Genomic DNA, 26,789 nt, shown 5'->3' with positions numbered 1-26,789 from the left:
CATGTGTTGCGGGAGCATGAAATGCTACGCTGCGCTGCTGCCGCGATCCTCTTAGCGCTGCAGATTGTGGCCGGTATACGAATTGGCCTGTTAGGTGCTGCTGCCTTCTCCTTCGCCGTCGCTGCTCCGAAGCTTTGAGGACATTGTTAGTTTTCATTGTGGCATTATCCGTCCCTTCGCTCGCGCTTACTGCGATAAGTGTTTCGTCTCCTATATATATTCTTGCTCCGTGGCTCTATATAATGGTGAAGTATATTAACTACGCCACCAGCTCTATTCGTGGGGAAAGTTGCTTGCCTACACATTATTTGTTTTCACTCACACTCTTTTAGGCACATAATTTTTACAATTTTGTACGGCTTGAAATGTCTACAAAAAATCTACCCCAAAGCAAATGAGAGTGCGGCAAGGTTTACCTGACATTTGAAATTTAGTCATGGCTTCAGAAGGATGAGGGGTAGGGAACTTAATTTGGTGTCTTTCTTTTTTGTTTTTTTGTTAATAAATGGGGAAGTTTTACAGCTAGCTATCTTTGTTAATTCGAATAGAGAAGCACTGGAACCTATACAGGCATGAGCGGCATGCTTTGTGACAAGCAGCTGTAACTTCACCGCTAGATGGGCAGACATTCGTTCGAAATTTCTATAGCCTCATTCAATCATTTATCTTTTCTTTCGTATCCAATACACAGCAAGCGCTTAACGTTGGTATACATGTCAATACAATAAAAAACAGTACTTGTAATCATAAAATGTCACTAGTAAAACTACAAGCACATTTCTTATGCGCAAGCTGTGATTGTGCAAGGAGATAATTGTGCATACATGGCAAAACTGTGAGTCAAGGCATTTGAAACATATTCTTGAAGTCGCGATGAAAAAACACTTTGGGTGACAAAAAAATAATCTATGTAAACATTCTGTTGCACAAGAATTGTAGGAGCTCAGAAAGAGATAGGCTATGTAACGTGCTGGGGGAAAATAAAATACAGTGGCGTGTGAATCCCTGAGGCCCATGTAAATTAACGCTGGGCATTATATCAGGTGCATCAAATGACCATTATTAATTTATAGAAAAACGTGACGTCTCGGCAACATCGGCGACTCTCTACTTAATACCTTCTAAGAACGAAGCTCTTTAAGAAATCGTAATTTTTCGTGTCTCCACGTAAAAGTACGAAAAAAAATTACACAATCGATCGGCCCGTAGGTGAACCCTGAGTAGTATACAAAGTAGCCATGGGGTCGATTCAGGTGCCCATTAGTTTTCAGTTCGTCGTTTCCCTTAGGTTGAGGTACGTAGCTACCGTTATATTTACAGTTTGGTTTCCATGGCAACTACCACACTTTTCACTTACCGGAACTACGAAATGAGAAATTGCGTTGAGGCCATATCTATTTGGCATACTACTCAGGGTTCCCCTACAGGAAGATGGTGTAATTTTATTAGACGCGACGGGGCGTGTCCCTCCCTTGTCGTTGTTGCGCCGTCCACACCCCCACTGCGCATGCTCGGCTTGCGGAACGCCCGGTGGTGCCTTACCCTTTCATTATCATCACCATCACCAGCCTATCTACGCCCACTGCAGGGCAAAGGCCTCTCCCATTATTCTCCAATTACCTCGGTCCTGTGCCAACTGCGACCAATTTATCCCCGCAAACTTCTTGATCTCATCTGCCCATCTAACGTTCTGCCGCCCCCTGCAACGCTTGCCTTCTCTAGGGATCCACTCTGTTACCCTTAATGACCAGCGGTTATCTTGCCTTCGCATTACATGCCCTGCCCACGTCCATTTCTTCTTCTTAATTTCTACTAATATGTCTTGAACACCAGTTTGCTCTCTGACCCACTCCGCTCTCTTCTTGTCCCTTAATGTTACGCCTATCATTTTCCGCTCCATTGCCCGCTGAGTCGTTCTCAATTTAAGTTGAATCCTCTTAGTGAGCCTCCAAGTTTCTGCTCCGTAGGTGAGTACCGGTAAGATGCAGCTGTCATACACTTTCTTCTTCAGCGACAATGGTAGGCTGCTATTAATTATCTGAGAATGTCTGCCATATGCACCCCACGCCATTCTGATCATTCTAATTATCTCTGCCTCATGGTTGGGATCTGGGGCCTTACCCTTTAATGGCTCCTGGAGCGACAGTGCTCCTGGGGTCTTCCTGGGCCGGTGGATGGATGGACGACGGACGACGGAGCCGAGAGCAAGAGATGCTTTGCATCTAAAAATTGGCTGGCGATTGCGATACTCCCTAATACAATATTTAGGTGCAGCAGCAGTGCGCTGAGACAGTACTGACTCGTGGGTTTGTATCCCGATCCTTGGCGGTCATCTATCGGCAGCTCCAGACCCGCTCCTTCCCCACTTTGCCATCATGTCTGTGATCTTCCCCGACACCTACGTAGACGCATGTCCATATTATTCGGTCCCTTACGCATCGCTACCCCATATCATATGGGCCTGTGATAGTATCCCACTATCCAGGCACCGATCTCATCCGATTCTCCTTACCATCCTGCGTCCTGCGTACCCAAACCTCCAAGTTCAAGACGACCTGGCCCGCTTGGCTGACGGCGCCGGACCCCTGCCCGAAAGGGGCCCTGCCGCCCGACGGACGACGGAGAAGATGTCGCCGGCCTAATCGACCCAGATGTGGCCAAATAAAGTTGTTCTGTCTGTTTGTCTGTCGACGGCAGCGATGATAAGTCTCTGCGCTGGCGGCGCGAAGTGCGTCTCAGGAAGGACCCCGAACTGCGTCTGAAGCGAACGCACATCATGGTCACGCGCACGCCTCCCTCCCGTTTCCGCCAGCTTCGCGCAGTTGAGCGCCTCGTGCGGGCACGGTATACTGCCTCCTTTCTTCCCCCACCACACACTTTCGGAGAGCGCTGGCTCGCGCCGCCACGGCGAACCGCCCTCCCATCCAAACTTTGCGACAGTCTCCTCCTTTGCTTTGTTTCATCGTTGGCTTCTTCTTTCATTCGTCGGTCTTGCCATCATTCACTCCATTCATGCGGCTCCCCGCAGACAGGGCCGCTCAAAAGCTTTGCCCTAAAATTTTTGAGCGCCCGCATGTGAAGCCGGTCCTCGTGGCGACCGCTCGTCAGTTAAAGCCCGGGAAGAGCGCATATGAGCTCGCACGCGTGAGCTTATGCGTCACAGTGACCACCCAGCAGTAGAAGCCCCGGCTCACTTTTGTCACGGCAATCATAGAGACATTGGCTAAGACTTCCCACTAAAAACACCCCAGCGCAAGTGTGGCAACACCTTCGCTATCACAATCACACTGCTCGCGTCACTCGATGCCTCCGCTCACGATATACGGCTGTGCATTCATCATTCGCATGCGTCGTCATTCACCCACGAATCGTCCGCACGCCCAACGAAGAGCTGCTCGCCTCGAGACTCGTCGCACTGGGGTCCAAGTAGGGAAATGAGTCCAGAGAGCCAACACGGAACACATATCCACAGAGAATGCTGCCAAGAGGCGTCGGTGAGAACAAAACACCTAACCCGTTCAACGCAACGGGCCGACGGTGCGTAACGTGCATAAGAATGCTATTAACTCAGCTAAAGGTAAATAACAGGCACTTGAATGTGCAAAATGCGAAGAAACGGCTGTACTAAATTGGCCATTCCAATCAACATGTTTTTTGTGTTACGTGGTTAGGTGAAGTGACAGAAATGTGACAAGGTAACGACGGGAAAGGACGGAGGAACGACTTTGTAACACGAAAGTGTTTTATTCCGGGATAGACAAATATATCACTGACGTCATATCCGTCACCGAAATGACACCAGCACAACGAAGCAAGCGTCCTGTAAAGTGTGCACCCCTGCGCACAGGACCTCCATGCGGGAAAGCAACCTTTTGTACTAAAGAGTGCGTTAAAGTTGTTCGTTTTCGGTTTTTTTATTTTAACGCGAAAGTGTTTTATGGCGCGGTACACCAAGATTTCACTGACAATATACCCGCCACGGAAATGACGCCAGCACACCTTTGCAGAAGTAACCCGACAACAGGACGTCGCTCGCCAAGCACACCCACAAGACAGCCGCCGACCCGCAAATCATGCTCAGCTGCAGATTTCGCTGCATAATAAATTTTCGTGTTTTATCGAATACTATGGCAGAGAATCAACCACAGTTTTTTCCAAGTAATTGCATGAACGGTCCCTAAATGGCCTAGAATAACTCATATATTTTAAAGACTTACCAAAAGAACTTGAGGGAGCCATGAAAAGATATTTAGATGTTTTTATTCGTCGTAATAAAACATCCTAAAGTGAAGAGCTTTTGTGGTGGTACATTCGTTTGAGAATGATATAGATGCCACAACGAGCACAACAACATTAATGACCAAAGACAAGGGCTGTGAAAACGATCTGGTAGGAGATTTTCTCCAGTGGTATTCGCTTGAAGTCATTTAGAATGACAAAATCTCTGCAAAAGTATTTAAGAAGTGTGTATGGGTGAATGTTAGATGCGAGAACCGTTCAGAATATGTTTCTGGGAAACAAATATTGGAGAATCTGTGAGAACATGTTTAAGCTTTCTAACAAACCTGCAAAAGAACACGGAGTAAAAAAAATTGCATATCCGTGGATCACCGTGCTGTGAATAGAAATGGTGTGCTTGCGAAAGCAGAATTTGTTTATTCGCAAGGTTGTTTAATCGTGCATGCGTAACACGGACGTTCGTCGGGTGACATACTTTGCGCATAGTGATTTTGGCATCACAAATCGAGACAAGAAAAGTGGAATTGGCATAGTCTGATAAAGCTTTTTCATAAAAACGCTGATGAGAAGTGGCAAGCCAACGCGTATGAAGGGGCAAATCGAGGCGCCGCGGTTCTACCTTGAGAGTAAAGGGTAAGGTCAAGGGCCCCACAATAACCAGATAATAACTACGCGCTTTTTTTCTGTTGTATATAAAGTGCCAAGCTTACGCATCTTGGAAAGTCTTTCATTAAGCACATCCGCCATTTGGCCCTACCGCTGAAAGAAACCAAACTTAGCACCATTATCGGATGATTATGTAGAGCACGTAAGGGCGTATGCTTTTTTTTGGAATATTTTTAGTTTCTCTGTGATACTTGTCTTCTTGTTCTTTTTTTCTTCGTCCTGTTCTTACTCTTATTTCGGAGTCCGGTTCTACAGTAAAGAAACAATGTGCACGTATACAGTGACATCTAAAAGTAAAATATTTGCCTCCGGTTACAACGCTTACAACAAAAATATGAGCCGACACGAGTTTTTTGTCAGCTATTTCTTGAAGTTTTAATTGTCACACGATTACGCAAAAATGCCCTTCACAATCATAACTAGTAACGCATATTTTCCTTCGAATTGTAGTGAGCTGTTTTATTTATTAGCGCAGAAGGGCAGTCAAAATGGTGATCGACTCTCAGTCCTGTCGGAATTATTGGCCAGGAAAACCGTGGCAACTCCAGTTTTCTTCACACCAAGCAATGACCCGCGATAAATTCAAGACAGGATCTGCAGTGACCCGATCACTTTGCCGTGATTCGTCGCCATCTCATTCTCCACGACTCCAAGCGCTGCATTGTCTACGCGGTTATTGTGGATACAGCTGTACGCAGGCTTTTGTCCGTTCAGTTACCGTCTTTACCAGTGGTAGTGGAACCTTTATTAGTTTCAATTATTCGAACAACTTCCCCCTTTTTTGCTAGAAATGGTGTCGTTCAGAATGCCAGCCCTAGAAATGTCCTTGCGCGCGCCGCTACTAAGTGCTAGTTTGTAGTTCTTACTCAAATTGAACGAAATGTGGTATTCCCACCTAAACACCTCGTTTTATTCGTAGGCAACAAACGCGCACACAGGGTGAGTGATCGGTCTTTGAAGCAGCGATGTGGCAGTGCGCACATCATCCGCTCAAATGCCACAAGCAGAATGTAGCTGATCCACGGTTTTGCAGGAATGGCGCCTCCTCCCTAAATGTGCTTTCGGCGAGGACACAATTCGCAACGTCTCCTGCAGGTGAAGGAGTTTCGAAGGCAGAATTACAGGGCATATGGCACACAGCATTCCTCTATAGACGAACTTCGACATTGCATCCTCCGCCAAAGGACTAGAGCACGAAGAAAGACCCACAGAGAGAACGGAAAGAGAGAGACAGAGAGGGATAGATAGATAGATAGATAGATAGATAGATAGATAGATAGATAGATAGATAGATAGATAGATAGATAGACAGACAGACAGACAGACAGACAGACAGACAGACAGACAGACAGACAGACAGACAGACAGACAGATAGATAGATAGATAGATAGATAGATAGATAGATAGATAGATAGATAGATAGATAGATAGATAGATAGATAGATAGATAGATTGATTGATTGATAGATAGATAGCGAAGAGAGAGAGGGAGAGAGAGAAAAGAGGGAGAGAGAGAGAAGGCTCCTAATTAGAGCAAAGCAGGGAGGTCTGGCGGTATGTTGTCGCCCTCATGCTACACTGCGGCGATGCGGATGATGCAATAAAATCCCAGAAGGAAGTAGGGCGGAAGAGAGGTAACAAGGGAGGAATTAAAGAACAGTACAAGTAAAAAAATTCACAGCATATCCACGGGGTGAATGATGATGAGTGGGCGAAGCTCCTGAGGGGAAATCATCGGTAAAACCGTGACTCTTCAGTGAAAGTTCGCCCACTACATCTGTGTCCGAACGTAACGTCTAGAAAGTCTCGCTTAAACCGCGCGTCGGCACCTTGGGGCTGAGCTCGCCTGATGCGTTTTGCAGACGCCTCACGAGCTCTCACTGCATCGGGGTCTGCCTGCCGATACGCGCGCTTTCTCGCCGCTTTCCGTTCTCTGACGTTTTGGGGATCCTCTTCGCGCCGCAGCCGTGCCGCTTCGCGTACGGCAGGGTCCTCGCGCCGTTGCCGTGACGCTTGGGCCTCTCGTTCTCGAACGCTGGGATCTTGGCGGCGTCGTCGCGCAGCCAGACGACACGCTTCGGCCTCCCGCTCTCGTACGGCAGGATCTTGGCGGCGGCGTCGCGCAGCTTCACGGAGCGCTTCTGCCTCGCGGGCTCGCACATCTGCAGCCTTATCCATCGGGCGACTCCGAGCGCGCGCCAACAGCGAACGGATTTTATTACAACGCTCCCCGCCATCTAGTAAACAATCCAAGAACTAAACTAGAGGTAGCCACGCCATCTAGTAAACAATCCAAGAACTAAACTAGAGGTGGCTACATACATACGTCGAGGATGGACAGACCCACGCCTTAAGGAGCTTCGCCCCTAAAAGAAGGTTTAGCTTGTAGGTTTTAGTCTGTCACCCTGGGTCACATCTGCCCGTCCGAGTTCAGTGTCTTTGTTCACACTGGTCTCCTTTCTATGCCGACTACAACGTTCAAGTTCACTCAGCGCTCACTAATCGAAATTTCTACCCGGTTATTTATATTTTAAGAGTTATTTACCCTTTGAAAACTGATTTTGTTGAAGAATTTTAAATAACGTCCTATGATATTATATATCGTATGCAATCTTCAGAAACAACGAACCCATCAGCTCATTACTTACCCGTCATAATACCTATGGAAGAGAAAACAGGAGTTTCCATTTTAAAAGGGCCCCTCTCCCCGCTAGGGGGACTAGAGTAAATGCGTCGTATAGGGGGTGGGTGTATTGCGTTAACGTTTAGTGTTTGGGGAGTTGGTGGTAGTGAATGCGTTGTATCAGCAGCTTCTTGACGTAGTTTGAATGAGTCAAGGATATAAGGCGCGTTCGTAGCCTTTTAGTCTGTGTCGGTTTTGTGGCGCAGTGGGAAGAGCACCATGTACCTCGCGTTCCGCCCACAGGTAGTGAATGCGTTGTATCAGCAGCTTCTTGACGTAGTTTGAATGAGTCAAGGATATAAGGCGCGTTCGTAGCCTTCCATTCTGTGTCGGCTTTGTGGCGCAGTGGGTAGAGCACCATGTACCTTGCGTTCCGCCCGCAGGGTCGTGAAATCGAAACCAGGCGCCGGTAAGTATTATCTTTTTATATAGTGTAGGGGGAGGGGTGCGGACCTGTTGTTGAGAGCGAGGAGGGTAGCGTGATGCGGGAGAGGAGGAGTGGAGGAGAGGACGCACCTGGAAAGGCTGTTGCGGACGCCGAGGCACGCCAACGCCGACAACGCCGGGTGACATCGTGAGTTAAAGAAATGCTCTGCATTTAAAACACCTGGCTTGACGGGAAGAGTCCCTTTCGCACTGGCAGCCACTTTAAAGCAGCCGCTAAGGTAGTGAGTTTCTCCGTCTTGTAATTTAACACCGGAGTGGGGCTTGCGGACGTGCAAATCCAGGTATACCGCTTTTTTGCGCATCTTGAGACAATAAAAACAAAAGCGTTATGCCCTAATGCTGCGCTTCGTGTATGCTTGAATATTGGCTGTGAACCTAACATTATACCTTGCGGAAATAAGCTCGAGTACATGGGCAAACTTACCAAAGTGATTCCGCACGGCCGCTTCATCGACACTTCTCGGGTTTCCTGGGAATGTGGAAGCAAGACCGTAAAAATGTCCTTCCATTTCACTAAAGCTTGTCGTTGAACAAGTTAGGTACATGCTGTTTGAAAAATAGCACGATAAACGTGGACGAAGAAGAGGACAACCACAATCACCGTCGTCAAGATTACGCTGATGCGGTCAGCTGTATGCTGTCAAATGCAATAAAATTTCCCTTCGTTGTTCATCAGCACTTGAGACTGTCCTCTACTTATGTCAACTTTTCTGGGCTCTTTCTCAAGGAAACTTTTTTCACTCGTCTTAATCACATACTCCAAAACGTCCATTCTTTTCGGCTCCCTACAGTACGTTCATTTATGCTTTTAAATAAAAAACGGCATACGTCTTTTTTTATGTAATAACTAAACTGTGAGCCAGTGGTTACCAGTGTAGTATTGCCATTTCCGGTTCGCTTGACGTCAATAAATAGCTGCATGCTTCTTTTATCATTCCCTCCTCACTTGCCTTCTTGTTTCGAACAGCCAAGTCCCAACAACCCACACCATGAACGCCGTTCCCGTCTGCGTCCCGCACTAAGACATACTAGAGGGATATCTGCTCCATACATCCATCAGATTTGCAGCCTCGTAGCACCTTTGAGGGTAGAATTCTTGGCTCGGCTAGCGAACGAGCTCCAAATGTGCTCATAGCTGAAAAACAACCTGTGTTGCAGTCAGCGCCGTGTTTGTGTGCTCTTCCTTTTGTCTCGTTCCTGCGCTGTTTTTGACTCAGTTATGAAAAACAAGCTTTTCTGTGTTAGAAATGTTTTTTGTTGATTTTGTCCTAGTTAAACAAAATATACTAGGCTAAAGAAATTCTCGCAATACAACACATGCATACAAACCGCACTTTACTAAATATTCGCACTATGGCCACTTTAAAAAAACTTGGAGGATAGAGGTGAGCAATACCTTTAACAGACTTCTAATAGCGAATATGAACTTTCCTGCATCAATAAACACCAGACTATTATTGTGATATTACATTATTCTGACATTTAAATGATTTTTATTGTGATAAATATTGTTCTGAATTGTCTGTTAGTTAAACTAGCTGCCCACAAATTTCAGCCTCATCGATGAAACCTTCCTGATGCGACGGGCACATCAGGGGTCACTTTGTGATATACCGTTCTAGCGTGGAGTTTCACAGCTCCATATAATAAACGACTCTTGGTTGATCTATATCACAGCCTACACAACAAAACTTGCCACTGCAATGCTTTTTTGGACGCTTCAGGCAGCATGCAGAAAAAAAGATTGGGTCCAGCCGTCATGACTCTTCCATTTGTACCAGAGCAAGCGGTGTTTCGGAGGGGGAGGATGAAAAAATTTTTTGGCATTAGCAAGGTGCGTGACCTATCGGCTAGTGAGAAAGGGAGAAAGCTGTAAGATACGTAAGTTTATCTTCGGCAGCCTCGCTAGTGAAGCGCCATGTAGACATCAGTCTATTTTTGGTTTGTTGTAGACATCCTCCATGTCTCCAAGGTAGTCAACATTCTTGAAGGTGCCTCTGCTGTACGTCTCTGAGGCCATTGCAATCCCTTCATGTCTCCCTCCTTCCTGTCCCACTCTTACACTCCTTCCACCCCCCTCCCCCTCTGTGGCCCTGTAAACTTTAACTGCGGCTTTATACATACAACTTGCTTTAGGGCTTTAGTCAGCCTTGTCGGAATGAAATTGTAATTAAATAATTCAAAGGAGACGAGTGAAAATTGAAGCCCGGAAAACAAATGTTTATCCTATTAGAATCACGATCGATGTCAGAAATCTTGATCCTTCGCAAAAAGAACCATTTGAAAGACGCTTCCTCTTTTATGGTATGGGAACAGCTTCTTTGCACACACTTCACATGTCAGGCTTTTCTGATGGAGGCGAAGAGCAAAAACGCCCGTGTGTACGAGATTTCGGCGCACGTTAATGATCCCCAGGTGGTCAAAATTTATCCGGAGCCCTCCACTACGGCGCGTCTCATCGCCTGCGTTGCGTCGGCGCGTTAACCCCACATTCAATGAAATCAATCAATCACATGTCGGGTGCCTCTTTTAAAACCGTGCCGATGTGAGGAATATCTTTCACACAGTTCTATCACCTTAAACTAGCTGTGTTTAGTTAAAGATAAAAAAGAAACCCTCTTCGGAAGAGAAAGACCATCGACCAAAGGGAAGCTTGCTTTTCTCGTCGCGTTTGTATCGGGCAGTTCGGTAGTGGCGGCTTGTCCTTAAGAGCAGCTGAAGAGTAGGGATTGTGGGCACTTGGTGCCTTCCCGGGAAGGGGGGTGAAATAGACCATATACAGGAATACATAAAACCGCGCAAAATCTTGAGGTGCAGAGGTGCGCTGCCTGATACAAAAACGTGCAACGAACAGGGGAAATACACAGGAACAGACGAAGTGAGCAGCAACTGCACTTGAAGATGTTCAAATACCAACTACCCCACTTCCAAGGCTTCCTGAGTATGCGAAATACCCCGTATAAACACGTCACTTGCAAATGGCCACTTTTGAATCTAAACAAGGACATTCATACGAATAGTGCACCTACCTTTGTACCAAGGTGCGTCGTAAACCGGCCCACATAAGGCGTAGGAAAAGCCAGGTGCTAACAGTGATTTCAACACCGCGGCATACCTGGCGAGAAAAGAGATGCTTTGAACTCCAGCCTTTTCTGCTCTGCTAATTCAAATCAACAAGAACCTCTTCCCTGCCGCGGTGCATAACGTAAGATCTGTTAGACGCCTAAACATTGCAAGTACAAAGGGGTAAAAAGCCGACACATAAAAGGGGCTACTTCATCAGTGGCAAGTGAATGCGAATTGAAGGTTGTAGAAAGATTCATCTGCATGATTATATTCTAAATTTTAGTGGGAAGCCCTGGCTGAAATCATGTTTGCATATCAGAGACGTTGTAAACGCAGTTGACATTTGCATTCAGCCTCTCCAAATCAGGCTTTTCAATGAACCGGACACCAGTTCCATGACTAAGCCGCTACTTCATCACCGCGTCATTTCTTTGATTGACTGTCACCGTTGCCGGTCTTCAAGCAACCAGTGCAAATACAAATGTCCGTTTGTACGAGATTTCTGGGCCCCTATTTTTATGCAGGTAATAAAGTCAACGATACAACAGCTAGGAATTTCTATATCAGAAAAAATGTATACTGTTTCGGCGCAGGATTTCATTCTGTTTAGTTTTTTTTGCCGGTGGCGTAACACCCCCTGAAAATTATTTCTGCCGACACCGCTGGTCTCGACGAGGAGTTCGAAGATTCTTAATTTGAGACAGACGAATTTTTATTTAGCGCATCGTTCACCCGGTACCACCGTTTTGCCCGCACAGAGTCTCGTGCGGTAGGACAGGTAGAGAGGCAGCATAAAGCATGAAGAGATTACACACCAAATTGTTAGAACCGATCATGAACTCATGTATAGCAGAGCTTTCGGAGGAATAAAACATTTCCCTAACTTTCCCGGTAGTTGGATAACAGAAATGAACACCAAAAAGGAAAACACTTGGACATTTATTTGCCCTTTTGCTTAAATGAGTGCGTCAGTGTACTCCCGAAGAACAGCGAATCACGTTGCAGCGGAGGGACCTCATTACATGTGTACGTACTAGCGGGGATGCGTCAAGCAAGAGCCATGCCCACATCACTGGAAATGGTTGAACCTTCTAGATGTGGGTTGGAGGTAACGGAACGTACAAATACCACACAACCCGAACACTGCCCTATTTTCACTGGTTTACACACCGAAGCGAATGCAACAAGTTAGCGTAAGATGTAGACTTTTCCAGCGATAAAACGTGGAGGACAGAAAACACCAGCATTACACTGCACTTAGAAATTCACGATCCCCCTACTTAAACTGACCTACTTCTTCCTACTGCCTGCTTAGACGCCATCCGACGTTGTGGACAGAGCCAGAGGTGGACTACCTAAACCACTTTTGGAAGGCATCATTCGTCCTCCTAAGCTGAGTGACTCGTAAATGTGGCACACTTTTTGTTTTACGTGCATAAATCTGTGGACGGTTTTCTAGACTTTTATACAGGTTTCATGACCTCGATTCTTACATTAGGAATAAATTCATTCCTTGTGCAGTGGCTGTGAACTGTTTCCTATTTGTTGTTCTCCGCCGTCAGGAATGCCCACTAGCCGAAAGACCGGGTATTACGTATCCTAAATAGTTCAACACGCAACACATGTCAAGCACTCACCTTGCCCGGTCCTCCTCATTGATGGCCGTGAATGCAGCCCGGTCCCAAACAATGTCCATGCTGCCGGCGCATTCCCTGATTGTCAAGAACAGTGTTGGAGAAAAGTTCAACAGCTGTAATTACCTTTTCTACACTCCGTTTCCACTTGAACCGAACCATAAGGTTTGAAATGTATATTTTTTCACCCGTAATACCTTGGTGGTACGGGACGAGCCGCATTGTATGAGCCCGTTTAGTAAAGATGTCGGCTAATCTGGGCGTGCTTCCTACAAGTGTTTCCTTTTTAACGTTATCTCCGGACCCAAGAAAGCGTGTTTTCTTTTTAGGGCTACCATGTCACTAGAGATAACTGCACGCTTTACTCAAGCTCACCTACTCCCTGTAGGCTCAGCTTACTATGCTGCTCTACCTTTTCCACAGTTATGGCCGCATCGCGTAAAAGAAGATAAAAAATGGCCACCATCAACTGGAGCTGCTCTTGACGCTCATTCATACGCATTTCGCATTGGATTCAAAACATTTCGGAAATAAATGTCCATCATTTTGTTGAAGCGTCATTTCTGCCATCGTAGCGCTGATAGTTGAGCGTTCACAGTTCAAAAATTAGCCGCACCTCCGCTAGCTCCACTGAAAGGCCATCGAAAGACGTCTACCTTATACTATCCCTGACAAGTAGCACCCTCTACGCCTTCCTCCTCCTACGTCTCACGCTCATGTCCCGTCTTTATCCTGCTACGACGCATGACATATAGGCATGCCTAAATTAGTTTTCCCTTGTTAAACAGTGCTGGAGAAATCTGTTGGGACCTTTTGCTTTTGTTTTATTTCAAGCAACTCTTCGCGTCTTCTCTTTTAGGCTTTTCCTGTATCTTGCATGTCTTACACACCATGTATCTTACACACCATTGTGTGTAACGCGTTTTTCTTCTATTTGCGACCGTAAAAACCAATCCAACGTATTTTGCTAGTTGTAGGGACGCTCGTAATTTTGGGCATGTACTTCCGTTTCGTCTCAGACGTAATGTTCTGCTGTATCTCCCACGAAGTCAGTTTTGGTATTCTTGAAAAGTCTGGTCTATATACACTATGGTAAAGCTTCTCTGAAATGGCTTTTCCCAGTTGGTTTATTTGAGTTAGAGACAGGCACACAGACCAAACTTTTAGTGTTTCGGTAGTGCAAGAAAGGGCTGTAGTCTTATAAAAATTGGAGCTCTCTGTTAAAGAGGCTACCGTGTCTCAAAAGATAAACGCGTTATTTCTTCTCTGATTGGGTGAAGTGAAGCAAAATATCGTCAGTTTCTTTTGTTTCTCTCCCATTCAGTTCAGTATATTCAGTATATTTCTCCTGTAGCAGAATTTTCAAATAAAAACTCGGGTATTCCTTTTTAACTAACGTTGATTACTTTCCAACTATCTATTGTGCAGCTCCAACAGGTGTATCTTTGAGAAGACGTCAGGAAGATTCCAGTAGGCACTTATCATTTATTCCCTTACTCCATTTTATTATCTTTGCAGTTTATGGAGGAAAATTCCTCGTCTTCGGCTGCCTTAACCTGATCCCCATTTTCCGGCATTCTTTCAGCATAACGCTGTTTTCAGTTCTGTTACTCAGAAGTTGTTTGTGCTTTAATATCGTCTCAATCGAGATACTCCGTCCTAATCGCACCTTGATAAATTGTTTATTCCGAAGGCACTGCTTTTTATTGGTACCGTTGTATACACTTGGGTTACGGAAATACGATGTTTAAAAAAGTACTGACAGAAAATTTTGAAGGCGAGATAACTTGGCAGATAGATTGGTGTGAACACACATACAGTAGTCCCTCGTTATAACGAACTCGCTGTACTCGAAATGTCGCTTCATTTGAAATTTCTTCGGGTCCCAACCCAAACACATGCATTTTAGGACGCATTATTCGAAGAGCACGAAGAGCTTGACCCGCTTAGAGCGAAGTGGCGAGCGGAGGCTTCGCCGAGCGGCGGCGACTCAGCGCGGGTCAGGCTATCAACATGGCGGGTCAACGCAAGCTGGTGTTGCCCCGGCAATTTCTCGAGCCGGTCATACTCGATTCACGCCGTCCGACTTAAGACAAAAGGTACAAATTCGTAGTAGGGTCATTGAATTTTGTTTCTAGACGTTGGTCAATGAGGCGGACGCGGCGGTGCGCGAACACCGACACTTGAACCGTACAATAAGCAGTGTCGGAAGAGCACCAAATAACTCTGCACAGCTAGGGAAATAATTGCCCAGTCTTCATGCAAAGCCCCTAGTGTAAAACCCGTCGGTTTTCATGATTGCTCTGTGCACCCACAATGAGCGGTTAAACGTTTTCTGGCTAAAAAAAACTCCTCAAACTACTCGAGCCACTGTGTTTGCGGCGTTTTCTAGCGTGGAACTCTCGTAGCGTTCCGTGACGCCTGCACGCCCCCTATAAAAGGGGCCACTGCCACTGCCACTGCCACTGCCACTTTTATGTGCGGCGACCGCAGCGTCATGCAATGTTTGGCCAAAGCTGGCCAAAGCAACGGTTGCTCGCGCCCAGTAAGAGCTTGAAACAGCGAAAGCTAGCTGCCTTGTTTGCAACCTAATAAAGTTTTTCTCCAAAGAATACTTTGTGTTTTGGGATTACTGTAGATCATCCGCAATACATCAGCGGCAAATACACCCTAGATCACATTTAAAATCAATTTTAAGGTGTGCGCAACGCAACCTAGCAGTCAGCGGAGGTCCTTGCGAGATGTACATCTACTTGGATGTGGAGTAAATAAACAACATCCAAACAAGTCACGAGTTCGTGATGGCAGCTTCTGCACTGACGGCGTTTCTCGCCGGCTCACCGCTCCGATCGGAGATCGGTGCTGTTGCTCTGGAGCTAGAAACGATCCTATCGTCGGCGGTGGACGCGCCAGGGTTTAGTTGGCTCATCGGGCAGCTGGCTGTGACATAAGTTCTACAGCGATTCCAGGCACTCTATTTACATTGCTTTTTTATCACACTGGACGCGAAAACGCTTCGCGCATACGACAGACGCACTGAGGGAAACCCGTATACCACCAGCACGGTCGCTGTGCGGGCGTCGGCCGCGACCGCGAAGTGGCGCAGGCAGGAAAATGCAGGCAGCTCGAGGGATAGCTAGTTACCGCTGCACCATATGGGACTCAAGGAGCAAGCAAGGCGGGGCATACGAGAAAGGAGGTAATTATGTTATGGCAAGTTGTATTAAAAATTGTCATCTGAACCGCCTACAAGAGCCGGAATCGACTATCTGCTGCAGTGCTAACCCTAACATCTGTAGTCTCACCAGTAGGCAGACCACGGCCGGCTGCTCCTAGGACGCGTCTCCCCACCCGCCGCCTCGAGCGTAACGCGTCGCTCTCTACCCGCGGCACTAAAGTGCACTCGCAGCGCCTGCATGACGTCCACGGTCACTTTTTAACTAATCGGCTAAAGCAAAAAGCACGTAGGGGCATTAGCAGAAACTGCAGCCGACGCTCAACCGACAGTGCTACGGCAGCTAGGCTCTGTGATATCCGTCCGGCTGTCGCATGCTCCGTGTGAGTAGAGTTTACTAGAATGATCTTCTTCTAGTACAGTTTAGTGTGAGCGAACGAGCTGACCAAGCGGAGGTCCACCTTCGGTGACGTCACGATCTCCCTCGTATTCCTCCGCTGAAGTGCTCCCACGTGCGAATACCGCGCTTCACGTGCGCAGGTTGCCGGGTGCGGCACATGTCAAAGTGTTGTGTGGTCACGTGGACAGTCTTGTTTATAGAAAATACATTTTGTTGCACGCGCTGAAAGTGGAACTGCCACTGGCCGCATTAAAAACGTCTCCAATTAAACAATCGTCGCACGCTGAAGCAAATGAGGCTTCCACACGTCATAAATAGGTCAATAGCTACTTATCGATACAAAAAAAGGATGAAACATTTTTGTGTCAGTGCCCCTTTAAAGTGTATATTTTCTAGTAAATGCCTACAGCTTTGTCCCCTGATGCCAGAAACATTAGCTCATGAACTGTGGCCCAGGTTCAGTTGAGTGAGTGCATAGAGTCAGCAATTTTCATCTACTAACTTTGGTGATATGAATGAAAGAAATCAACAGTATTTTATTGTAGCTTACTAGTTGCTACAAATCGCCTTAATAAAAGTTTCCCATGGCGAAAAACACCCTGAAATGTTACTCAGCAAATTATTGTGATCTGACAAGTTCTTCTGACAATAGTCACGCTTGCTTACCTTTTGAAATCAAAGATGTCGCAAACGAAAATTCGGAGCCTACCATCGGAGTTCTGCAAGTGCAAGGAGCAAAATGAACTCAGTGCTGAAACAATGCTCTACATCATTCTAGTTACATATTAGCGATGGCGGTTGTTTCAGTGTAAATTACTTGGACTGTCGGCACGAAGCCTTACGTTCACGAAACGTAACCAGGTATTTGATGTCAAATGGAAATAGCGACAACAAAAGTAGAATTTCTATGTACTCTTTATTTCTCGGCACAATTTTCGTCCAGAATGAATGAATCAGGAACTGCCGCATTACAGATCTCATGTGCTACTGCGAGATAGCCTTTCTCATTACAGGGCAGACGAGCAGTGTAAACGCCACTTTGAATCAGAGCAATCTGCGTTTTATAAAATCAGATTTATTAGCACTTGCTGTTTGGGTGGCCTATAATATCAAATTTTGTCATTCAACATCTCTAAAAACTTGACGGTGAGATAAACTTTGAACTGTGAGCTATTATGCAAGGTAGTGCATTAAAGCCGTTTACTAGAAGCATAGTTTTTTTCAGAAGATATTAGAACACGTATATCTGGTGTGGTTTTGAGGTCGGTCAGATACGGAGAGGAGCACGTCACTATGTTTAGGTTCTGCATCTAGCCAGTAGTTCCCGGCTTGCACCGACTTCGAAACGGATTGTCGCTGATGTGACGGCAAGCTTGGAGGCCTAGCGTAGTCAATGGTACTCGTAGTTCTATACGTGAAACGAGTTTTAAGTTGCATGGTACGAAATTGGGCTCTACGTAAGGGCAACTAAAGTAAGATCCCCGCATTGTCACATTATAGGAAAAAGCTTAGGGGCTCCTCTAAGAGATTTGTTTTCTTTTTGTTTTATTGGTTGCGTGCTTACACAATTTTTTAGCTATCCATGTCTTAAGTTTACGAACGTGTACAGAACGCCTGAAATTAGTTTCCCTCGCGAGAGGGTTTAGTTGCTCTACATTGGACTAAGACAAGATCTGTTTTGATCAATGTAATCTAATATCCCTTCCCTTGTGTAGTATGCAGTCTTTATAAACAATGAACAACGTCAGTCAGTAAGCACCTGAAAAACCTTGCACTTATTAACGGGGCAGCTGCTTTCTTTGAACTCGATGCCGTTCTCCGAAAAGAAGTCTCGTGCGCACTCTTCGACGTACTCCACGCCCACAACTCGGTGACCCAGGTCGTAGAACCTGCGCATAAGGGATGCGTATTTTGGCTCTTCCCTGCGACAAATTAGCAAAGCCAGTGGGAGGTGCAGAAGGAGATGGGTAGGGGAGGCAATGGGCAGGCCGCAAGCTCACTGAGAGTCATATGCGGCTTCGGTAGGCAGGAGAGATTTCTTGGGTATGCAGCAGGCAGCCGAAGGTTGAAGCAAAACGTTCACGTGGCCTGTTCTGTTATCGCTAAAAGCGGATTAAAAGTCAAAACCTGGGCGGCGATGCATTAAATACAGACACATGATTTGACGCACGCGTGGTTTAGTTTCCGCCACGTACTCTTTTCGCCATCTACATCCACCGCCAAAAAATACTTCTTCATCCACGGGCGTGATTCTTTTACCGGCAACGCGTATATTGACGTATATTGACCCGTATATTGTCCCGTATAATATACGCTAATACTGGTGAATCTCTCAATCAAACTTCACAACTGGATCTCCGTATGAAAAGGGTGAGCATCAAAATTTGTGTTAAAATTTTACAATTAGTTTTAATCATGGGAGAGGTGTTCTACTGATGCAGTCTAGTTGGGGCTCCAAAGACCCTTTATGGTCCTGCTGCCACCCCAAAAAGGACGCAATCGAGAGTAGCACATATCCGACACACGTTATTTTAAGCAAAAAAATTTATACCGTTCTTCAAAAGTGGTGAATGGCATGCAGATGTAAATATTTCTGCATGATGTCAGCTTATTATCACTATATAAAGAACATTGGGTGAACTGGTTAGGAAAATTCTCTTCCGCGTGATCATGCTTCGTACATTGGTCAGTTGCCTGAGGAGCTGAAACAAACCATGAAGTTCGTATCACAAGTGTCTTTTGTTGTCGAGTTACAGCTTACCATTTAAGCTCTTTCGCCTTTCCGCACAGTGGAATGAACACCTGGGCATTCACCTTGCCGGCCAGGACAATTTCCTTGTTTTTCTGCAAAGGCCTGAAGGAAATTCTGTTCTTGAAAATATCGCACTCGCAAATAAAAAACAAAATAGATGAGAATAACCGTGCTCAGGAAAGGCGTCAAGCACTAATGAAGAACTTCCTCTATAAATATTTCGCACGAAGAGAGTTATTATATAAGCGAGCAGGACGGGAATCAGGTAAACTTTAAAGAACCATTAAGTCTGCCCGTTCTAACTTTCTAATACGTTTCAACCATAAGCGACATAGCCGCGCAACACTATTCTCTCTAAGCTCAGCAAGTGGACACGCATCGGTTTGCACGAAAGGTAAACCCTTCATCATCTACTAGTGACCATAAAATATTACTTGCACTGGCCTAAGAACAAACTGTTGAACGTACTGCAGTCGCTTCAGCACCGTAAACTAACTGAATAACAAACCACGAGTTATGAGCCAAATGTGCGAATTGAAGAATGGGGTTTCTTTCCGGAAATTTGTTGGTCATCCCGTTGATATACTTAGTGACAGCTGAACGAGTACTGGTATTGTGGCCGGGCTCCCCCGGAGAAAATGTGAGGCATGAGTACAGGGGAATGGCAAATGCGCATTGCTATTGGACACTGGAGATTATGATCCACCGGGTCATAAAGGACAGAGATGTGGAATGACGGGAGGTTCCCGTTTGAACCCATTCCCATTTCAATCTTCCCACTTGTTCTCTTCCGTTTCAACCCGGCGCAAAACGACATTCCCTTTTCGTCCTTTCCCATTTCGCCTGTTCCCATTTGAACCTGTTCCCATTTGAACTTTCTCGTTTGTTCCGTGCTGCTTCAACCCGGTACAAAACGCCCTTCCCGTTTCGTATTTTCCCATTTAGCCCCTTCCCGGAATAACGAACCCAGCTTCGACTCGGGTTACTCAGACCGAGGCGTGCGATTTTCGAAATTATACTTGCGTCCGACTGTATTTTAACCTCATAAAAAATACGTTACGGCTGGCGGAGCCAAAGTGTGCTGATGCCCTATTAACCTGCAACCTTTTCGGAATGGTCCGCTTTACGATACGCGGTGCCAATTAACAAACAACACGTAGGTTGCTGAGTTATGTCCGCCCCGTACAGCGTGGTGAATGAAGTACAGCTGAAACCACACCATTCCATCTTCTTCTGCGTTTATCGAGCTCTTTGGGACGTGTTGCTCGCATGCGTACTCCGTGGCAGTGGTGATAGTTGTACCCCTTGCAGTTGCATATACGAATGCACATGCACTTATATGCAACACATACAAAAAAAAAAGAAAGGACGAGGATTAACAAAATAGAACCTTTCGTCGGACGCAGTGTCAGTTTGTAGGATCCGGACCTCTTGCCGAAAATGAAGTTGGGTGTTTTAACAAATGCAACTATTAATTTATTAGGGGTAGTACAAGGCTACTGTTTTATTTATACGCAGGAAACAGATCTCTCGGAATATAATTACCAAATCTAGCAAACTACAGAAAAAAACACATTTTATGAACGCGGTAACTATTATGGATGAAGCCAGTGGTACGGTCAATTTTAATGTGTTGCCAAGGGTCACTTTATATGCATATATCTGTAAAAGAATGGCCATTGAAGTCTAAAGCTGAAATTTTCGCTTGGAGGAAATGGTTCACACAAATTTTTCATCGAGGCGTTAAACACCCCAAGCTGCATTCTCTTGCATGTACCTTTTACAGATAATACATAGGCAGGCACGCAGTACATTGAAAAGCAAAATCAAACATTTCGGTAGCTATCCGTCCATAATAGAGAAATTTAGCATATCGCTAGCGTGTTTGCGTCACCATTTACCATGTTACCGGTTAGCACACCGTTTGCAGTTTGCGTATTCCGGCTGCTGCGGCGCAAGTAGCGACATCTGATGAATTAGTTTCAAAGCAAATCACGCATAATTTTGTTGCTTTAGTTCACCATAACTGTAGTGGTTTTGAGAATACTGTAGCCATTGCCTGTAGAGCTATAAAAAGAAACCGTTTCCGTGGCGCCATCTACCGAGTAGAGTTAGAGTCAAAGTGAAATAGAATTTGCCCCCGCGCTAAATAATTAGACAAGAAATGAGTAAAATATGTTGTAGTACTTACTCAATAACCTACAAGACCTTGCCCTGCGCAATTTCGGAGGCTAAAAGCGCACTGCGAGCTCAGAAAGTTATCTGAACTATTTGAGGTGGGCATTTTGGGAGCGGGTTCAAACGGGAAGGGTGTTTGGGAACAGGTTGAAATGGAAAGCGGTCAAACGGGAAGGGTGTTTTGGGAACAGGCGCACGCGGGACGGGCCAAACGGGAAGGGCGTTTCGGGAATGGGTTCAAGCGGGACGGGTTCAAATGGGAATGGGTTGTTTCGGGGTACACCCGGAATGACATAGCGCAGTCTCTCATCGAATGAAATTCTCGCGCCCGTCCTTTGAAGCAGAACCACCCATGAACTGCTCTTCCACGCATATGGTCTGTGCGGTGTTTGTACAAAAACTACTGTGCTTTAAATAATCTCTTCGAACACACATACGCCACCGTACTTAGTTTTTCCCCTGATGCCGTCATTTTATGATAAATAAAATCGCCGAAAAAATCACACGAATTTTTGCGAATGGCAGTTAAAGTGTGAATGTTATTGACGCCGTTCAGAATAGATATCCCATACAGTCTTAATAAAAAGGTCGTAAAAGGGCAGTAATGGCCGTATTTACAAATCCTTGCGAACCGTACTGTCCCGCACTACTGTACGTAGGCTCTGTAACAAGCAACTGCGTGGTTAGTAAATTAACTGGGTGTAGGAAGTAGTATACCAGATTAACGTCGTATATTGGATAGGTTACGCATGACCAGTTAGTAAACGAATGTAGCTCACAAGGGTGTTATTGCTGGTACTTTACTTGTGAAGGTTGGGTTGCTTCCTGCCCGCTTGAGGTAGTACTTACTGTTGCTGCATTTACTACATCAGTTACTGAGTACCTAGTGTATACTGGGACAAGTACCTTGTTAGTGTTCCGTTAGTGAATGCTACAACCTTTTTTAAGAGTGCTATTAACTGTCCCCACTTTCAAGCTTAACGTTTGTGCTACACTTTAGCGCTAACCAAGAACAGGGTATAAGAGCAGGATGCCGAGACTGTTCTCTCACGTACATCCTATTAAGCGGTTCTGTGGTGCACATTACCGGATAAGGGTTGAGAAAGACTTTTTAAAAGGAAATGGGACAAGCGCTAACTAAACGTTTACTTCAACCTTCGTGTGGCCATGTGTTCTATAGCAGAGTACCAACCTGCCCAACAGCATATTCTTCTGTATTAGCTGTTCCCACAATGCTCTTAAAATTGTTGGAAGGTCATGGCTGCACCTCATTTTGATGTTCCAGCCAGCGCGTCAAACCTAACGTCGTGTGCTGCGGACGAGTGGATGGTGTAAGGCACACAAATGCCCCATATTATTTGCATGGGAAATTCTTTGACGCTGTCGATATGACTACCAGAGTTGCACGCCGCTCTCAGAGTAATCTCCGCAAGCAGCCCTTGGTGTCCCTCAAGTTCCTACAAAGACCATCGTAACTTTGCCATTACCAGCTGTCTCCAGCCTCCTCCTTTAGAGACACAAATCGCCTCTTGTCCTTGGTGGTTCTCCTAAACTTAAACTGCTTTTAAATGTGCGTAAGATGAAAAGAGGCATTTAAAATTTTGTAGCCAGCTCAAACAGTAAGAAATTCCAATCTTGCCATTCCACAATGTGGTTTTTGCGTCAAGCATTAGAACCGACGTAGCTGTTTGTATACGCACGGTAGTGTCACGTTGTGGGCTAACGCACGGAATAAAGACGACCCCGGCTGGCTTATGTTACCCACCGTACTCTTGCCACAGCGGGATCCGCAGACTCACGGCCAGGTTCGGGTACTCGCACGAGGTAGACAAACTCCGGCTATCCAAAGTAAGGCTTTATTGCTTTTGAAATACAGAGTATATACCAGACAACGGCTCTGTTCACTCGCTGAAACCACGGGGACTCAGACTTCGATATCTGTCATCCCCAGGGTGTCAATCCGGAACTGGAACCAAACCGAAAACCGGAACCGAACTCGAATTTTTGCCCAGAACTGCAAACCGAAACCGTATTTTTGCTCCATTTTGGAACTGAACCCAGACGAAGGAATTGAAGAAACCGCTCCGAACCGGTTCCGGGGCTACAAAACTAATTTCCAATTTTTGGTTATGGCTCTCTACCTTGCGTCTCAAGGTATTTTTGCCACTGGCCTGGTATCACCACCAAATATCATGCATAGCCTGTAATTCCACAGCCCATCAGGTTCTCTTGCAATTATATCCCTGAAACTAACGTGAAGTTGTCCATATATACTATCAGTTCGCGTTAGAAACGGCCCATCTCCACCAATTTTTTTGCATTTAGAATAAGTTAGAACATATAATATCAGGCAAAATGATATGGTTTATTTTGTAGGGTTTCTATACGCATGGTGCTTAATACTCTTAACACTATGTAAAGTTTTCAACGCGTTGTTAAATTCAATGCATCCCTTCCACTTGTGAAAGTCTTGAGGGACATCATCAACAATAACTCTTTAACTCCCAGTTATTCTGCTGGAATAAGCCAGTATATACAAAAAGCAGTGCAGACACAACTACTCGCCGTCCTCTAGGCCACCGGCCCTTTTTCTTGATGTTGATTATGGTTGGATGTTTATGGCGCAAGTCCAACTAGGGCAAAGAGAACCAAACAGTGGTTATGTACGATGGAGGAAGGTGTAAACCCCAAAATCACTCAACAAAAACAAAATTAGAATCAGTAAAAGACGGCGAGGATGGCTCATGTAGAAGTCCAGATTAAATTTGTGCATGGCATGACGTTACGTCTAAAAAACCACGCGAGATAGGAAATTAGGTGTCAAAGCTTGATTTAACTAAGGAACTTAAAGTGCGTTGCAGAGGAATCACGGGATCATCCGTTAAAAATGGTGGATTTAGTGGAATGTGGTGGGAAGGCAACCTCTCTGGGCAGCAGAGAGGCTGCCCGCCCGCCGTCAATTTTGGTACCGTCAAAAGTTTACAAACGCGCCAGGGCACGCGTACGTATTGTGGAACAATGAGGCATTATTTGGAAATGAGGTGTGGCCCCTTCACTGATAGGCTAGGGGAGTAGATCACAACGCAGCACCGCGGCGGGAGGGCAATGTTTTAGAGGGTTCAGCAGTTCGGCGCCAACTGAGATTCCCACTTTTTCGCTTCATAGATGGCATAACATATCGCCGCGAAAAAGCTGCGTCAGGTAGCAGCAATCTAGCACTCTAAAAACAACCAGGACACCGAAGCACGCTTTATTCCGCCGCACGAAAGGAAATATAGCTCCGATGACGGCATGCTTGGGTCGTGCGATGACACGAGCGTTCCCCTATACGACCGAAGATCGTGGCCAAGAATGTGTGATATCAGTACGGAATGAATACTGGCATGACTTGGCCCAGATGTTTCTTTTTACGTTTTTGCGTACTGTTTTTTTTTCTGGAAAACCCGAAGTCGGCGACTTGCAAAGAGGGCAAGGAGGGTGCTTTTCGTGGTGCGAATGAAAAGCTGATTCATTTCCTGCGACCCGCAGATAAGCTAGGAAACGTGATTTCTTTAAGGACGATTCCCTCCCACTTATGCGTGTTCAATTCCTGCAGCGACTATTTCGAGTGTTACGCATGAGAAAAAGCGCGCCAATGTCAGAGCAGAAACTGAAAACACATTTCTTGCGGGCGAGCAAATCATGCTGTGCGGCGTTGTGCTGGCGATAACTACAGCTTTATCAGCCCTCCTAGATGAAGAAGGATGCCTAAGGTTGCACCCGCCCCGCTTTTAACATGCAAACATAATTGTTCTCTGAACAAATTTCCTCCTAAATATTTTCCGCAGTCCAGATAACATGGTTTATAACATTTCTCGAATAGTTAAATAGCTTAGTTGAAATTTATGACTGCTGTATGGCTTTTGAAAAGTTTCGTTCAATGAGACATGAACAATTTGAACACACGATTATCAGTAGTATCGACGAGATAACATTTCGTCATAAAAATCACCAAACAAGAAGAACGACTATCACTTTCCCGATCACGCTATTATAGAAGCGGTTAAGCCCAATCTAAGCTATGAACATAGCGGTTCGAGCGGTAGTGATTGTGGCCATTGCCATCATCGACTTGTGAGTTATTGGACAATTCAATTTGCCCAGTGGCCCGGTGTTTTAGCATGAGAAGCAAAACGGGAAACCGGGTGTTGCGCATAGGATCCAGGCCATGGCTCTGCCGAGAACTCCCTTTTATGACCTCATCTTGCCCTATTTAACGATGGTAATTTCTCTCTTAGATCGTTCATTTTGTTCTTTTTCGGGAAATGTGTTTGGTGTACCAACATGTTCTATATAGACGGCTTTGAATCTTACGCAGTGTACTTACTTGAGTCGTTTTTTTGTATCATTTATTCTTGTAAAGAAATATAACAAATTATTATGACCATAAATGCTACGGAACGACGAAAGCGCTTGTAACAAGTGCAATGCGGTGGTCACAGCTTAGGTAAACGTTACCGTATCGCTTAAGTCATATGCATAGGTCGGCGTACTCACTCGTGAGTACACTCATTTGTACTCATTTGTACTCAAACTCACGAGTGAGTACGATGATGAGTGAGTACACACCCAGAAAAAAAAAGTGAGTATGATGACGAGTGAGTACAGGGGTAAGTCCACTACTCGTGAGTACAGTACTCATGAGTACACTACTCATGAGTATGAGTACTCATGAGTACAGCATTCATGAGTATGAGTACTCATGAGTTTGAGTACTAATGAGTATGAGTACTCATGAGTACACAGTACTCATGAGTACACAGTACTCATGAGTACACAGTACTCGTGAGTACACAGTACTCGTGAGTACACAGTACTCATGAGTACAATACTCATCAATACTGGTTTTGCGAGCGCTTGCACTCTTGAGTATGTGCACTCGCGAGTACAGTACTGCAAACAAGTTTTATCACGAGCTCGAGTTTGGACGCGCGTGTACGAGTCGCAAACATTAGCAGTGCCGCTGTGCAGCTTAACTGTCAAGGATGGCAAAATTAGACAACGAAAACTGCACCTCCCCCCTTTCCCGGTCCCTGTTTGGCGCTGCAAGCATTTCGCGGCGGTCGCTTGAAAAGGGGTCACGGTGAAGAGGGAAAACGAGGGGGTGAGGGCCCGGCGGGAAACGCAGGCGCAGTTGCTCTTCTCCTACGGCACTTGTTGACTGCCGCAGTTATTTTTCTTGACGCGGCCTGTGAACGCGTGGCGGCTTCATTGCGCGTGCTCCCTTCCAGTTGTTTTAGGGGAGAGGCGGTGGAGGCTGCTAACAATGGACGCACTAGGCGTACTGAAATCCCTCTTTTTCGGTTTTCAGAAGTTTCCATAGACGCATGTCGCGCTGCGTAGTCGTTTTGTGAGCCGAACCGCTCATTTCAACAGTCGCAGGTAATTTACGTAACTCGCGTCAAACCGACTACGTGGTTTGTGACGTTTGTCTCACCGAAATTGTCCGCACCATTTCGCTGTGTGTATTCAAGCGAAAATTTGGCTGATGTACGTGCGCCCATATGGT

The 26,789-nt window shown here is 45.7% G+C and overlaps 1 protein-coding gene across 1 annotated transcript in view; it reads right to left on the bottom strand.

Annotated features, from left to right (window-relative positions):
* Window positions 1-5,788: 5,788 nt before the first annotated feature.
* The window catches only part of LOC144145450 (thiopurine S-methyltransferase-like), a 34,019-nt gene continuing 13,018 nt past the window's right edge, over window positions 5,789-26,789 (bottom strand). Inside the window, exons 2-8 of the mRNA XM_077677074.1 lie at window positions 19,073-19,165; window positions 18,071-18,200; window positions 16,978-17,030; window positions 12,740-12,814; window positions 11,066-11,151; window positions 8,461-8,505; window positions 5,789-5,994 (exon numbers count right to left, since the gene is read on the bottom strand). Of these exons, the coding sequence (XP_077533200.1) occupies window positions 5,888-5,994; window positions 8,461-8,505; window positions 11,066-11,151; window positions 12,740-12,814; window positions 16,978-17,030; window positions 18,071-18,200; window positions 19,073-19,165 (589 nt within the window). The 3' untranslated portion in view covers window positions 5,789-5,887. The remainder of the gene's footprint in view (window positions 5,995-8,460; window positions 8,506-11,065; window positions 11,152-12,739; window positions 12,815-16,977; window positions 17,031-18,070; window positions 18,201-19,072; window positions 19,166-26,789) is intronic.

This window comes from Haemaphysalis longicornis, unplaced genomic scaffold (assembly GCF_048455015.1).
Source record: "Haemaphysalis longicornis isolate Haplotype H1 unplaced genomic scaffold, Haemaphysalis longicornis Haplotype H1 scaffold_7, whole genome shotgun sequence".
NCBI classification, from domain to species: domain Eukaryota; kingdom Metazoa; phylum Arthropoda; class Arachnida; order Ixodida; family Ixodidae; genus Haemaphysalis; species Haemaphysalis longicornis.
Note: the sequence above shows the minus strand (reverse complement) of the source record. Positions and strands in the feature narration are given on the sequence as shown.